At 42.8% G+C, this 17011-nt stretch overlaps 1 protein-coding gene across 2 annotated transcripts in view; it reads right to left on the reverse strand.

Moving 5' to 3' along the window:
- Positions 1 to 722: 722 nt before the first annotated feature.
- ATP8A2 (ATPase phospholipid transporting 8A2) overlaps positions 723 to 17011 on the reverse strand; it is a 314756-nt gene continuing 298467 nt past the window's right edge. For both annotated transcript variants that reach the window (XM_063149059.1, XM_063149060.1), the window contains 2 exons: positions 14178 to 14269; positions 723 to 7010 (listed from right to left, as the gene is read on the reverse strand). In XM_063149059.1, the coding sequence (XP_063005129.1) occupies positions 6913 to 7010; positions 14178 to 14269 (190 nt within the window). In that variant the 3' untranslated portion in view covers positions 723 to 6912. The remainder of the gene's footprint in view (positions 7011 to 14177; positions 14270 to 17011) is intronic.

Here is a 17011-nt window from a genome sequence, read left to right on the forward strand (position 1 = left end):
TACCAGGGACACAAGAGCCTTGTGTGGTGCTTCCTGCTCGAGGCCAGGGAGCTCCAGGGTCACTTCTCCAGGTCTGGCCACACCAGCGAGCTCGGCAGCGTCAGCAGAGAGATGTGGCATTGCTGAGCAGGCAGAGGCAGGAGAGAGCCTGGCCCTGTGCTCCGGAGCAGAGCGGCTGCCATGGTCTCACCTCACGCCTCGCTGCACTATGCTCCCCCTCACACTCAGAGCCTGAAGGGCCTGTGTTAAAATTGCAAATTTAGCTGCAAGTAAGGAGGAAAGGGAAGGTTTTTAGGGCTTAATTTTCCCCTGCTGTGTCTACATTACCTAATTGGGACCAAAGACTTCTAAGCTTTATTTTGGTGAAGCCTTGGTGAGATCAAGTGTATCATTTGTAGAAGAATCTCTCTCCACCTGGCTTGTATAAAAAGATAGTTTTCCCCCTGAAGACACTATTCAAATACCAGTATCTGCTGTCAGCTCATCAGTACCATTCTTATTTTGCCATATTAGCCTTGCATTTGGGGCCTGATTTGAGACCTATTAAAGGAACTCAAGCCTTGCTCTAATGAGCAGGCCCTTAAAACACACCCAAAAGGCCGTGAAAAAATAGAAATAATCCATTCAACAGCTTTGCAGACTAAATCTCAAATGTATTTAACACTGAACTCTTGCTGCAAAGCTTGTGGGGGGATAAAACAAACAAGCCTCGGTCTGCTGGATTGCTTTAATAAAAGGTTTATTGGAAATATTTTTGTGCAGACATACAACAGTCAACAATGCTGTTCAAAGCTACAAATTTTCTACGTTTTCTGAACCTTCTAAAAATACAAGTAAGTGACCTTCATTTGTATTCAGTCTGAGAGGGAAACAAACTCCACTGTAATGCAATGCTGTATTTAAACTACCAGAGGACATTAATAGGACCTGAAAATGGTAACACTTCTAGAGGAAAAAACCCACACACCACTGCTGCTCTGCTGGGAGCCAATTAAACATCCCCCCACAGCATCACTCCTCTCTGCATATCCAGATTGAAACGTCCCCATCTGAAACAATATTTAAGCAATTCGAGTACAGATATGACAGACAAGCGGGCACATGACTTGGCTCGCTGATGAAAAAGATGCTGTTAAAAATCCTGTCACTCAAGACCCTGAATATTTGACCTCCCTGTGCAATGGGCTGCACTTTGGGGGCAGGAGGAGGGACAGGGGGAGGTTTTCAAGTTAAACATCTCTTCCAGCACACACATGTACACAGTCCCAGAGGGCTTGGCTGCCTCACTACTTTATAACTGGAGCCCTTTAAAAAAAAAAAAAGAGTTGAGCAACAACTTTGAGCAACTTTGCAGTCTATGAACTTTTGATGGTAAGAACAGCAAGTACTCTTATTCCTCTTCTGAATCAACATATCAACCAGAAGGGCAGAGGAGAGCACAATCACTGTCTGGTAAACTCCATGTTTTCTAAGAAACCCAGCAGATGTTTTGAAATTGATTAATTTATGCCAAGACGACATCTGGAACATCTTCGCAGGAAAACCACCCAGTAAGGTAGTTAGAATTTAAAACAATCATGTCTTTCTGTTAATGTTGGCTTTTTCCCTTGGCTTCATTGCTCCATAATTACAAGGGTGCTGACCTTCCAGCTATGCACAGTGACAGTTTGGCAATATATTAACACTTTTCTTCATTGTTAGACTTCTGAGTGATTGCCCAGAGCTGAGATTGCCCACACAGAATTTGTAATTTACTAACTTCTGTTTCTCTTTAGAGGCTACCAAGAGGCTGAACAAGAACGGACCTCTTGTGGCAGATTTCAGAAGAACTTATCTCACCTTCTTCATACGTAAAGGAAGGCTTTGGATAAACACCAGTACTCAGCCACTTTACCTTCTGTCCATACCACACACGAGCAGGCCATGAATGCAAATGAAACAACCTCTGGGTTTCACACACTATCACAAAGATATCCAGAGATTAATGAGCCCCTTGTACCGGCTTGAGAGACAAGAACCTGCCCAGGAGCAACACCTGAGCAGAAATCCCACTAACTCTCCATAAGGGGCTGTCACCCAGGACTGAAATAATTCCAGTGCTTAGTTCTGGTGAGTCCACGAGGGAAAGAGGAACCAGTAAATAATTTAGCAATCTTCATAACCCAGGAAACAACTTGCTAGAGCCAAAGCATGCTAAACAAGGAACACTTCTGGCAGGGATTCATTCTAAGTTCAGGACTCAGCTTGGTACCAGACAAACTCAGTTCCAGGAGGTAACAGTGCTTCACAAATTCTCAACTCAGCTCTGCTTCCTTCCCAGAGCCACAGGAAGGAACCAAAGAAATCAGCTTTATCACAACTCTTCACGGATGCCTGAGGAATCCCTCCCCTCACTAACCTCTAACAGCAGCACTGGTCTTGGCCAATCTATTTTGTTTCCCTTCACCTCTCCAGACACCCATCCAAAAGCACATTCCTGTCCAGATAAACTCAGGCTGTCTAGGTTTCCTGCAGGTCACTGAGAAGCGATCACCTTTGGGATTCACTTGTGTGGCCAAGCAGTGCAGGGCACTTTCTGGTTTTCATTTGCCAACAAAGCTCAAAGCCTCCATTAATCTTACTGTTACATATGGAAAAGGTACCCATATGGATTTATTTTGTTGTCACCTATTGTACTGACCTATCCCTGGCCTTCTCCGGACATAAAGCTCTGGTCACAGATGCTGGAAGGCAGTGAAGCCTCTTTGGGTGTCTACAGGATACTGGGAAGAGGTGAGTGTAAGAATCCTTCCTGACAGGACAGAAGGGGTCCAACTGTCTGGAGGCTGAGGAACATGCATGGTCAGTGCCATATTTTAGATGCAGACTGCTACCCAGGTACACCATAGCCAAATTCTCCTCTCCAACCCCTCAGGTGTTTCATACCATCACCACTTCTTGTTAGACTCAACAGGACACAAAGAGCTCTTCTGAACCTGATTGAAGTTTAAGGCATTGATACTGTGTGATGATTCAAAACAAAGGTAAAATAACCCCAGTGCTTAACACTAATGAGAAATCTTATAAACTGAAGGTGCTTCTCAGGGCCAAGCACGCATTCAATGCTCTGCTTCAAACCTGAGCTGTGAGAAGTACACTCCTCGAAGCATTTGAAGAATAAATTAAGTCATTAGTTATAAAACCAAGGGAGAATGTAAATAGAGTATCACTAGCCTTCACTGATGACTGCAGGCAATGTGAAAACAGAAGATTTAGTGAGTTAGCCCAAAGGGCAAACTGCAGGACAGGGACAGTGTAAGGACTGTGCACCTCTAGGGCTGTCCATAGAGAGCCAAGTTGCACCCTGTGTAGCCACTGACCACGTCCTCACATTTCACATATTCACATAAATAAAGCTTTCTCTGCTTTATTTACAACTTTATTATTATGACTGTCTCCCAGCGAACATACTCCAGTACATGCTGTAAAAAATAATGTAATCTTGGTAAGAGAGACTTCCCTGCAGCATCTGCTGTGAGCTGCTGGCTGAAGTAAGGGAAGGGACTGCGCAGTTTTGGCCATGCACTATGGGGTGTGTAGTCTAGTAAACTGCAGATTAGCGAGCCTTGACTGTTATCTTAATTTACAGCCCATAGAGTTCATGTTAACTTACACACATTTTTATGTATATTAGCAGCTTAGTTTGACCCAGATACTTTTATTGGTTATTTGCCATTTCTCCTTGACAAGTTATTACTGACTTCCCATTCTAGCTCCCTACAGCAAGACCTGAAGCCCTGTCAAGGAGAAGAAAATGTCAACAGCCTCCTCAGCAGCGCTCAGAGCAGCTCGGGCTCCCGCTCCCCAGCTTTAAATTGCTACTAGGCAATCATTAAAGGAGCAGCAGCTTCTATGCAAGCTGCGATTACGGTGCTATAAAAAGCAGCAACAGAGCCAACTGTAATTCAGGAAAATCACCGCCTCCATCTGAATATCCAAACCCATCTCCTTTTGGTCAGTGCAGAGAGCAGCTCAGGAAGGCCTTTTCTGATCAAGGCTGGGTAGTTAAGTCTGGACAGTCACGCAGAAATGCCCCATTCCTTCTGCTCCGATACCCTGTCAAGTTGATCACATTTTCACACAGCACTTTCAAAGGCCGCTGTTACTGCTCCGTGCATTTGCCCTAATGAACAAGGAATTCTGTTGATGCAGAGCAGCTGTCATTCTCCTTCTGCTAACACAGCACTCGAATGCACCTCATCATTGCTCATCAAGACAAGCAACTCCAACACCCAGTCTGCGGCACATTACAATACATTAATTCCTGTAATGACTCCAAAGAACAAGAAGAATGCCAGGTCTTGACCTGGGTGGGTTCTGGAGAATTAACTCAGCTAGAGATTAAGGCCATACAGTGATGATAAAGTCTGACCCACCAGCCCCAGTGTCACATACTGTATAGCCCTGTGACAAATCCCATGTGCAATTCCCATTGAGCTGACAACCAACACACGTAGCTCAGTCTAAACCACCATTCACTCTAGGGAAGGTTTTTGTTTGTGACACACACTGACCTCAATTTACAGGGAGGTCAAAATGATACAGCCCATAGTCTGCACTAATAAAATAAATCACATCAGATGACAGCTGCTCCTCCCCAGCATCTTTCATTACACTCTGCAAAATTTTGTTGCCCTAAGTTAAGAACAGAAAAAACTCCAGGATTCCTTCTATTCTCTGCTTAACACATTTACTTGCCATTCTTCATTATCCTAAGGCTTTTAAAAGTTTTTTTTCTGCAGCGTCATTGAAAACCTCCAAATTGTTTACATGCCAATGTTTGGTGTGTAGCTTAGAGTACAAAGACTAAGCTGATCTCATTTTGCCTTGGTGGGAAGTTAATTTTCCTTGTGTTTTTACAAAAGGAAGAAACAATTAGCAGTTTTGAGGAGAGGCTTACACCACACATTTCCTAAACAGATTTGGTTTCTAAATAAAAGGAAGTGTTTAACAGGTTATATCAGCATTAAGATTTAAAACTCCTGGGATCAGGTTTGCTCTCTCCTTATTTATTCTCAGCACTAGTATTTGTGCCTTTAAACAAAATTCCTCTCCCAGAAAATACATACATCCACACTTGGCCCCTTGACATTCATGCCTATGGCAAAATTATTTGCACATTTTCCTTATTGCATAATTGTCTCATTAGCACTGCAAAAAGAAGGTGATGACTTTTCCCTCTGTGCCATCAGCCTAATCCAAGAGCAATCCTGACTGGTGCTGCAGGAGCAAAACTTGCCTTTTCTAAAAGAGAAGGGGACTCTGAACTTCTGAGGTGGCACTGGAAATTGAATTATAGCACTTGAGCGCTGGCATTTACTCGCAACCCTTAAGGAAGATTAAACCAGTAGGCCAGGCTGGAACTTCCCTCTCCTTTGCTAAACATAAACATTCATATTCAAATTGCTTTCGGATAGTTTTAAATCAATAAAAACCTCTGGATGATGGTCAATAGGGCAAAAAACAACGCCAACTTTTAAATACACAGATGTAGTATATACATTAACCACAAAGCCTGGCTTAAACACAGCAGTATTTACTTTATACTGTTCAGAAACATGGCTTGGTGACTAAAATTAATAGAACTTGTCTGGAGGACAGCACAAGCTTTCTAAGAGCTCTTTCAGCTTTAACTTATGCCCCAGTTTTTACCTTTTTTTTTTTTTTTTTCTTCAAAATCCCAATCTATGCAGCAGCACGCCTGTCCCAGTGGCACAGCAAGGCCATGGTGCCAGCATTCCTTCCAGGGCTCATGGGTCTGGGTGTTTTGGGAAGCCTGTTGATGGATCAGATCTAGAAGAGGGACTGGTTTGGCTGAACAAACAAACAGCAGGTCTCCTCTTCACAATGGCCAGCTCTGTGTGTGTCCATGTGTGTGCACGCACGTGTGTAATCCCCTCCTGCCCTCCTCTGCAAACCTCTCTTACCTGGCATGGGGAAGGCTTCCTTAGGGTTACACTATCAGCCTCCTATGCACATGTGCATCTGACCAGATGGTACCTATAAATTGAAATTCTCACTGTTTTATTCTACTGTTAAACTGGGAATGGGGTCATGGAGGGAAGTCCCAGGCTACACTTGAAGTGCACATCCAAATACATCACGAAGCGTTATGAGGAGGCACCTAGTTGAGTTCATCTTGGTGTACAATGCCATGCACTCAAGACAGCTGCTCTGCCAAGCTCTGACTTCCACATCCTGGCTGTGTGAGTAAGCTATTATTTGGGTTTCAGAAAGCTAAGATAGAACCCTAATAAATCCTGTAAGAGGGCAAATAGTCTAAGTAATTGATTGCTATCTTGTGTTATTCTGTCATAAGAAGGCAAATAAGCATTTTTAGCTACAAACTGTGTTGCAATCAAAAATTTTTACACCAAATGGTCTGTTGAAAATTTCAGCCAAATTAATTAACAGTGAATACAAGAAGGAGTAAAGTCTGCATGCAGTCGTGTGCACTTGGTCTGTGTGTAACAAAACAGGAAATCTCAGCACCCCGTTCCAATTAAGCAAAGGCTGATTTCTCATGGAACATAAATTTTCTACTTTTCCCCCAGAACAACCTTATGCCGATGTTTTAAATAGTGGTAAAACATTGTTTTTAATTTCACACCTCACATAGCACAGTCAAATGCTTCATAACAACATAAACAAAACTTTAGGCAGAGCTTTGCGACTGAAGTCAAACAATGATTTCCTCCCCACAATATGCACTCAAGGTTTGCAGGGAGAATACAGAAACTTGTTGGCTAAGGCCACAGAAATGAGTTCTCTGGTGTTTTGGCTGCTGCTGCCAAACCTAGTCATGAATGTGTTAACAGTGGATGCATTGATCCAAATCCCATTATTCCCACCACCCATCAAGTAAAGAATAATTTATTCTATTTCTGATCTCCTTTTGGTTGTATCGTAGGATCGAACGACTTGTGACTGGGAAACAACACCGTGTTCTTCTTGAGAAAATGCATACCCATCTGAAAAAGCAGAAGAAGGAAAAAGAAATCAGTCACTGGAGTTGAGCTCAAGAGCACAGACCTCTTTTAGAAACAGTTTTAGGCATCACTGAAGTTATGTGATTGAGACCACTGCAACCTTAATTTCTGTGCTGTGCTTCTGATGCTCAGAGCTGCTCACTGCATTGCCCATGCGGCACAGAAAGGGTGTCTGCTGCCTGCCCTGTCCCTCTGCTCCCCTCCCCAGGCCAGGACAGTGCACACAGCCACCAAGGCCCTCTGAGTCAACCTAATAAGCTACAAACTGATTTGAACACACTCCCACAGTACTCCCACAGTGGCAGAGCTTCTCTAAAGACTTAAGAGAGAGATAGATTTGCATTTCAGCTTGTCTCCTCTGAAGCCTGCTTGATACCAGCAGTTTCTCTGGAGAAAGGTGGGAATGTCTAGCCCACAACCAGATTTTTCTCACATCTTCCTCTTTACTCCCCTCAGGATTATTTTTTTGAATAATTTTTCAAGTGGAATCTGATGAATGACGCTGTGAAACTTTTGATTCTCTCAGCCAGTCACTTATATTTTGCATAGAGAAAACATGTTCTGGAGGTGTCTATTTGGTTAATCCTGCTGGCTAGCACAATCCTGTGGTCTCCCTAGAAACTACTCAGATGAAAATAACTACGTGCCTGATTTCTTTTAAAGTATTGTGGACAGGCAAGTGACATTTATTGATAGCATCTGCAGAACACCACAATGCTGGTAAAACACTCACAAATAGCTAATGGGCAAACATGATGAAACAGCAGACAGACTTGCAGACGTGGCCTTATAGAAAGTTCTGAATGGAACACTATAGCAAAGGACAGGAGATTTTTTGACACCCCGAGTCACAAGCACAGCAGGAAATCTTAGCCAGTAAGTGGAGTGGATTAAAAAAGAAATACATTGCTTCAATCACATATTCCTCATGGAAGTGATTGCAGGGCAGCAGGAACCTTGATTTGATTATACGACCAATCATCCCAGCATCCCATTTCATTTTCCCTGAGCAGTTCCATGCCAATATACATACTGCTACAGAGGCATGGGTTCGTTTTTCCTGCCGGTAGCTGAAGGTTCACAGAATGCATTCATGAAGTGCAAACAGCCTTTTGGAAAAAAGTGTATCCATCCTGGATCATTGCAAAGGAAGTACGATGTACAAGACAGGCTTTCATTTAAAAAAGGGTAGATTCACACTTAAACAAACACCTCCACTGGGTTTGTTCCATGTCAAGGGCCAGCATCCTGTTAGCATTTTTGGCTAAATTCTCCATGGATAAGTCAACTTGGTCAAAGACCACAAACTTAAGCCCTAGAAGACTGAAGCCCATGTGCCATTGCCTGATTTGCATCGAGGTGGCTTTGCCACATTTACTTATCCATGAGATCATCCAGCGTAACGGAGTCTTCAACTGCCATAACCACTGCAAATCCAGCACTGACCACACAAGCCAGTAGTCCTGGGTGTCATCTTCCCATGACCTGCTTATTCCCAGTGCTGCCACAGGCCTGCAGACAGCAAGGCAGCCCAACCACTCCGCAATACCAATGCAAAAGTCAGTCAAAGGAACCTGTTCAGTGCTGTCACATCAATAGGAAACACCTTAATACAGCAAGAAATTTCAGGCTAAGATGATCTGTGACAAGAATACCAGGGGTATCCTTAAATGTTCATGTCCCTCATCCATCCTGGACTATCAGCAGCAAGGGTTTTGTGTGTATGTCATGGGAAAGGCTGTGACCCCCAAGCTCCTCAGCCGAAGCTCAACATTTGGCAGCTCATGTAAGACTTTTCCTGTAGATCTCTATACAGGAAGATGAGTTCATATTACATTTTTCTATTCACATTACAATTAAAATTGAACTTCAAGCTGTTTAGGCAGCTGACTGTGCCTTGTGGAATCAAAATGCTGCAAAAGCATCCACACTCCCCAAGCAGCTCTACATTTCCACTGCTTGCCGACCCCATCCAAAAACAATGAAAGTTTCCATCTGTCAGTTACATGGGAACTTTCCGGAAGTTTGAACTTTTCCCCCAACTCCAGTTTTAAAACCACACCTATGAGCCTGCCTTGGGAACAAGGCCCTTATTGTTCAGCTGTCCTGCAGTAGCCCAAGGAAAGAGCACATTTCTTTGGGGCTTTCTGGGCACAACCCACTCACCCTCACAGAAGGAAGGACCTTTATACTCTGAGACTTTCTATTTATGGAGGAAAGTGGCACTTTTGAATATCTGTCAATAGGGCTCATTTGTTACGAAGAGATTCACATTCTCATCAAATCTAAGGTTTCACTGGTACCAGATATCAGACAATCTACTGAATTTTAAAAGCATCCTGTTGGGTTTTCTTAAAGCTTTGATATTCTATGAGTAGATGTGAATCTAGTCTCCCTTAGGTCTCTCATTTAACGCCCTTTTTCTGTTCACTGCAATGTCTGTTCTGGTCTGTGCAACGCTGGGCTACAGCAACCATCTCGATGGGCGTGCCTCCAACACAGACGGCAACGCTGTGCAAGCTCAACAGCATCTCATGACAACAGCTTCCAAGACCAGGACCAGAGAGTGTCCACAGGGCTCTCTTTATTCCAGAAGATCTCCTCATGGAAGGACTGCTTACAGGTTTTGTCGCTTCAGGGATTTATTTCAGAGGCCTTCTATTCCTTGCACTCTCCTCTGACACACCCAAATTGTCTGCCCCAGGATTTGTTTAGGCCAGCCAGCAAGAGGGCACTTGTCACTGGCAGCCCATCAGAACTCACACCTGCTGCAGCATTTCACTAGTTCCTACTACAGTGGTATTATGGTTTAGTACTGCCCAAACTATAAAATGCATCTTTTTTGTTTGCCTTTGCAGAAAAATGCCCAGATTCAAATCCACTAAAACTTTTAGGAGGTTGAGGAGATGTGAGAGACCTTTTAGTTTTTAAATCTCTTTTAGGAAATATTGCTTCTTGGACAGCAAAACTCTGACATAATGAAAATCAACACTGTGGTATCACTTGACCAACCAAATTCTGTCTCAGGTGAAACATTTGGTTCTGCAGTCTTTAAGGAGATTTGCTGTGATGTCACAGTGCATGTTTACCAGTTAAAAAGTGAATGCTAACTCAGCTTTGACTCAGCAACCATCTTCTATTTATTCTGGGAAAGGCAAAGCTGCCTAAAATCTTGAACAGTTTGACTAATGCTTACTGAAGTAAATAATTTCTCTTCTGATAAACCATGCCTGTGTTTTCTTAAGGACCCAAGAGGAATTCCTGACAAATGGTCCCATCTCTTTAGTCTCAGATACCAACTTACTGGTATTTGCAAGTAAAAATAAGAGTCAGATGCCGCAGCATCAAATTCTAAACCAATTATTCCTATTTCTTTCCCCAAAATTGATATTAAAGTATTGCAACTCCACTTAAAAGTCAACAAACATGTAGCTTGGAAAAAATACAGAATGTATATTATATTTTAAAGACAAGAAAGAGAAGAGGGAAAAAAAGTTTAAAAAGCATCTCAAATAGCTCCCCTGTTGTTTTTCAAATAAAAATGCACTAGCAGAAAAGTGAAAGGAAGAAGGTGTCTGCTAGTGGAGAATAAATGATGGGATTAGAGCCCTCAGCATGAACACATTATTATTATTTATTATTTGTCAGCCCCCATACTGTGAAACGAACCTCAGATGACAGGTGCTTTTTCTCCACTGATTAATAAGGTGCAAGCCATATGCTCTGCATTCAGATTTACTCTATGAAATCACCATATTCTGTCAAAGGAAGAAGGATTTTCTTGGCTAGCATAGGAAGCCTGGGCCAAGTGCAGTAATCCTCGCTCAGGCATGGCTGTTGGCGTTTCAGAGGGAGCTCTGCCAAAGCCCTGCTTAATGGGAGCAGACTCAGCTCTATTTTTAAAGAGCACATTGAGACAAATGATAACTGAACACCAGCAGGGGCATTACAGGAGGGAAACCACCCTAGAAGGACGCTGTGGAACTTTCCTTATGGATGGAGGGTACCCTTCCCATCCTCTGGGGGGACAGGTGATACAGGTCAGTCATGCAGGGAGAAAGGGGAGGTCAAGAGCCATCTTTTATATCTACAGAGTTTGTCCAAAGGAGAGGTGCTGCTCTCACAAAGTCACAGCAGTAAAAAAGACAAGAACCTGGATGGAGACCTGGGGAAAACCTCCTGCTCATTCTTAAGAGATTTCAGAAAGCAGATGGCAACAGCTAAGGACCAATTTCACCAGGCACCTTCATCAGGAGGTGAACATAGCCTGGGGAGCAGTGTTGTCAGCACTGCCTACAAGATTCCACTGAGATGGTTTTATTTTAGCACCTGGGCTTGACAACCATATGCAACTCTTCCACTAAAGTCAGGAGCTTCACATTTCCTTTTTTTTTTTTAAGTTTTCACAAATGTCCCAGAAAGGAACCACGTGATCTTTGACACTACAGTCAGCAGAAAATTTCCTTCATGCTTCTGGCAGGTCTACACAATTCAGAAACACAAAAACAAAGAGCAAGAAAAACAGCCATGAAGGTTTTACTTTAAGGACATTCCTTCCAAATGGACAGGGCTAGTCTCCAAGGCAGCCACTCTGAGCCAGTTTCTTTAATGGGAGGAGGTGCTTGAGTGACTAATCCTGGCTGGCACTCCCACATGGCACTGCCATGGCACTGGCTGTGAGGCTCTGTTGCCCACTTTGGGGGCTGGACCCACAAGAGCCTGGTGCTGTATGAGAGCACCCCTGACACACGCCATACCTTAAGGTCTTGTGCTGTGCCAATGCTTTTGGAAAAGGGCTGGCTCACCAACAGAGAGCCAAGGAAACACACAGGGAGCTTCTGCCTCTTGTACAGAGCCGTTTAGCCTTACCTCAGTAAGGTCTTTGCTCCCACCATTGACCACCAGTAGTAGCCCAGAAACTCCCTGTGAGGTTTTTTTCCTTTCCATATAACTGGAAACAAAGCTGTTTAGGCATTGCTTCCTCCCAAAATATTTGGAAATGATTGCTGTCAAAAATAAAGTAATTTCCAACCCAGTACTGCATCTTTACAATCTGTGCTATCAAATTTAATCCAAATTTTCACTTCTTGTTGGGACCAAGGCAATTCATTTGCTTAAGCTTTTGTCAGCTCTAACTAAACAAACCATTTTCCTCCTTTATATGTAAGCAACAGATTCTGAGTTGAAGTCACAAAAGCAATTTTTGGTCTTCACAGCCTGGGAATTTAGGGCCTGATGGAAACACATGAACAGTTCAAGACTTCAAACAGAGTGCTTGTAGTGTGATTTAAGATACTGGCCCGGCATGTCAAGGCTACTGCCCTATTCATCAACTCTTTGCTTTGAAGATTTCTAGCATTTAGTAAACAGTTGTACAATCCAGGGTTGTGAAAACAGCATATATGTTCCCTGGATTTTACATGGCCTTGTACATATAGCAGCTATGCAACACTGGAAAATAATATTTGACAAGAGATGACAGAAGTAATGGATACAAAAATCATCTTTCCATCCTAACAGCTTCACAGTTAAAATTTATGTTCATGTGAAAAACAGATTGCTGAATGTAACCTGTCCTGAATGGCCTGACTCATTTAGCACTTAATCATTTGCATTTATAGGGAAGCTGGTTATCCAAATTAGGGTTTATTTTGATCTCATTTTTCTTTCCCCATAGCTGTTTGCCTACTAACAACCTGATTATGTGTTCTTTGAGACTAAAAGCACATATTAAGTCTGACTAGTTACCCCCTGGTATAGCTCCTTTCTGCAGTGCTTCACAGGTTTCAGATTGTGGTTAAATCTGCACAGCAGACTATTTTGACAGCCATTTATTTGTGCATTTTATGGATTTCTTCTGCCAATCATTGCTTTTGGAATCTCCTCAGAGCATGTTTGCATGCCCAAAGCCATGCTGCTATCAGCATCCCTGGCTCCTTTGTACAAAGGATTAAATCCTTGCAGAAATGTGGTCCACAGGGGTGCTCTGCTCACTGACCTCTCTTCCCAGACATAGTGGGATTGATTGCCAAAGACCCCAGATCCCTTGACAGTGATGGCAGCCTTCCAATAGCTCCATCAAGGACAAACATTATCAGATCCATCACTGTCCCACCCTTCTAGTCAAATTTCCCATGGAAAACAAGAATACCTCAGGTATTACCCCAGCCCTGCCTCCATGACCTGAGTCCTAACAGTTCTGCTACAGAAGGAGACACAGCCAGCAATGAAATTTGACTCCTCTGTGATTCTTGGGCAGTCAGGGGTGTCACTTCCTACTGCAATTGCAATACAAACCCCAAATCCTGAGTGTCTGCCCCTTGCCCTGTGTGCAGCAGCACTGCACAATGAGGGAGTTACTTCCTTTAATAAATAAGCCTATTGATACCACCAGTTTCATCACAAGACAGACTGCATTTGCTGACTAGAAAGGGCTGACTGGACTCCCTGGTCCCTCAAGACAGCTTGGTCCTTTGGTGCATCTGGCCTGCAGAGCTGCTAGAGATGATTTTAAATACTGTGGAAGCCTTTAAAACACTGACAAAAGCCCATCAGGTCCAGCAGACACAGGAAGACAAATAAATGGATGACTTATACATCAACAAGAAAGGCCACTGATTTGAAGCAGCAGTAGTAGCCAGTTGTGATGTTGCTTCTCTTCTCCCAGCAGCAGACAAAGGGGGAGAGGAGCAGATCTGCAGGCCATGGCTTTCCTCACAGCAACCCACAGAAACCTAATGGCATCCCTGAAACATCTCTGTATTCTCAGCTAACCACAGCTAATGTGACATTTCATACAGAAATAATTTCTATTAAAGCTAAGCTCTACCACAACATTTACTTTACGCAGAGTTTTTGATTTTTAGACTATTCTTAAGACTATCAGAATTCTACCTTTAGAGAACCTGCATACTGGGATTCTATCATTTGGGCCTGGTGATTGAATCCCAGGGAATTAACCACATTTGAGCTCCCCTTGCCTAGGGCCAGATACACTAATTCCACTTCCAAATGTACGTGTCTCGCTTGGCAGCTCAGCCTCAGCATTAGATTATCTCTACCTACAATTTAATTAAAAAATAATCACCCTTGGCTTCCCTGACGCGGGGCTAGGCTGTGAAACAGAGGCGGACGTGAGCCGCTACTTACGTGACACGCTTTGCTGGACAGAATGAGCGCGGAAAAGGCTCGGAGGAGTTTTCCTGCCGAGCCTTTTTAACAAATGGTCACGTTCGTTCACGCTAAGGGAGACAGAAAGAGAGAAAACACACCAGTGAGTAACCAGATCATTTCAAGGTAAAAGTCAACTGTATTTAAGGTACTTCTCAGTTTTGACTTTGTCAGTGCTAAAGGTGGTTGTAGCATGAAAAAGAATTTTCTCTCTCTTTAAACTGCACATTATGAAGAGAACTCCTCCTTTCTAAGGACACTTTGTATAAATCTACTTTTGGTCAGTTCATCCCTAATATCACCATAATTGTGATTTCTGAATGTGTGATGCCTCTACATTATTATGAAACATATCAGAAGTCTGACATCGAGTGATATGGAACATTAAGAAGATTTCTCTTTAGTATTATGCACATGAATCACAGCATACACAAACTGCCTTAGAGAGAAGGAGCAAAGCATTGTCGCTTAGCACAAGGTAGAAGGCTTCTATCACACCTGCAAAATGGCCTGAAGCAACCAAAGGTAGGACCCATAGTTAATTCTGCCTTCTAAAGAATGCTCTCACTTTAACCAACCTCCCATATGGAAAGAAAACTTTCTATCCAGTTTCCTTTATTAAAAAGCTCTTTGGTTTACATAGTTCTTGTCAGAGGCCTGAAAAAATTAGTGCTGAATTTACAAAAAGAGAAAATACCAACTTAAGATAAAAAACACAGTACGCTTACAACAGGTGTAACATACCAACAAGAATTATTAGAGGCACTCTCCACTTTGATTTTTATAAAAAACCAACATTTGCTTCATCAAGAACTTGATGCCCAGAGTTAAAAAATTATGACTAAGATCCTGACCTTTCAAAGCACTTAATTATGTATATGAGTCCCACTAAGTTCAACGGGGTTTTAAAATATCATAGGCCTTCAAATCTCATTGCACTGGAGCCTCAAGTAACTTCAGTATCAGATTATTTTCAGAAAGGTATTAGAGTCTACTTTGGTTCAAAGTTCTCCACAATTGGTCTGTTTATTCCTCCTCACCCTTGTTTCTAACACTGAGATGGAGCTAGTGCATAGAAGGGATCTGTTTGCTGGTACAGCTCCTTGCAGTGCCTTTGTCCCATTTGCCCCACATTTACACTGTGTCTCCATTTTCCCAGTCCGCTTTTTCTTTCACATCTTTATTCACAAGGAGCAATTGCACTGATTATGCTGCAAACATGGATACACACCTGAATGCCAATGCTGGTATCTTCCTTGGTTTAGATTACAGATTCACATGCATTTGGTGTATGAAATGGAAATCCCAGCAAGCGCAGCTGCTGCTGTCGACATGCTAACAACAGCTTTAAACAAACAACTCCCTTTCACTGAAGCAGTTTGCTAACTTCAATCAGGAAAGTAACTGAAGAATCTCTGAGATGCCTGTAATATGTAATCCAGCCATGCAGGCTTATATTCCACTTAATAGTCCATTAGGGCAATAGCCAGGCTCACAGTCCACTGTTCAGTGCATAATGAGGTGTCCACAAAAGACAGGGTGGAATCCTTCTCATTTTCCTGTGATCCCCAAGCTCACACAGCTGAACTAGAAGCTTGTAAAACCTATGGACTCCTCCTCAAAATCTTTACAAACTCCAAGCATTTTCAGACACTTGGTCTCTTCCCCTCCTTCCCCTGGCACCATAGAATCACACCTGCAATGGGTATGGCAGGTTGCTTTCCCTGCCTGCAGTCAGCAGTATTCCCTCAACATAAAACAGAAGTTGATAATAAATTTTGAAGCAAAGTATTGATTCCAACTGAGTTTGTCAAACAAACTCTAACAACTCTTGGCTCAGGAGACCTACATGTGTTCAAAGAAGAAAGGATCAGAGGTTTCCATTAAAACTAGGGTTACAGCATGAAAGCGTCTAAAAATCTTGGAGGACCCAAGTGATTAAAAAAAACAAGATCAGTTTCTGGCTGTAAGAAAATCTAGCACATACAGAAAGAAGTTTACACCTGTTCCAAGCAGGCAGCACGAGGGAAAACACATACTACTAAGAATCACCAGGTAAGGGTGATGCAATGGAAGGCACAAAGCAAGGCATGAGACTTTCTAACCTTTTACCTTCCTTGCCTAGGAAGTTGACAGCCTGCAGAGCCAGCCACTACCACTGCCATGTGCAAACCAGTGATGCTGTACTGCACAACCTCCTGCTGACTGCAGGACACTGCTGGGTAACTCGTTAGTTTAGGGAAACACTGTCTAAACACACTGCTGTTCTGTGAATGACAGAAGTGCAATACTTGTTCATGTTCTGCAGGCAAAGAACATGTAGGAAGACACTTTTCTATCTCAGTAGGAGGGTGATTTAAACTTAAACCAATCAAACTTAAACCAATCAAAAATACTGTTGTAAGCGACAAATAAGCAATATTTGCCACAAAATTCTTACACTGAGAATGGAATTAACCACAGCAGAAAAGCTCACAAGGAAAAATTCTTCATCTCCTTGTCTACCATGCAGCAACAGATGAAGTGCAGACCAATAATGCTTAGCCCCTCAGGCTTCTGCATTCAGTGTGTGGAGGAAAGCCTGCTGTCAAGGGACCTCGAATAGGAGCGACACATTGCAGCTCTAAGAATGCCAAAACCATGCTATCTTTGATATTGCTAATTATAATCAACAAGGTCAAAACTGAAGTCACATCTAATTTTCCCATTTGGGAAATGATATTGGACTGTATCTATGCAGAGAAAGAAAAACTCACAGTAGAATTAGAGTATTTGTGGTTCAAATATGAGGGATGACTAAATAGACTGCAACT

The sequence above is a fragment of the Melospiza melodia genome, chromosome 2 (genome assembly GCF_035770615.1).
Source record: "Melospiza melodia melodia isolate bMelMel2 chromosome 2, bMelMel2.pri, whole genome shotgun sequence".
NCBI classification, from domain to species: Eukaryota; Metazoa; Chordata; class Aves; order Passeriformes; family Passerellidae; genus Melospiza; species Melospiza melodia.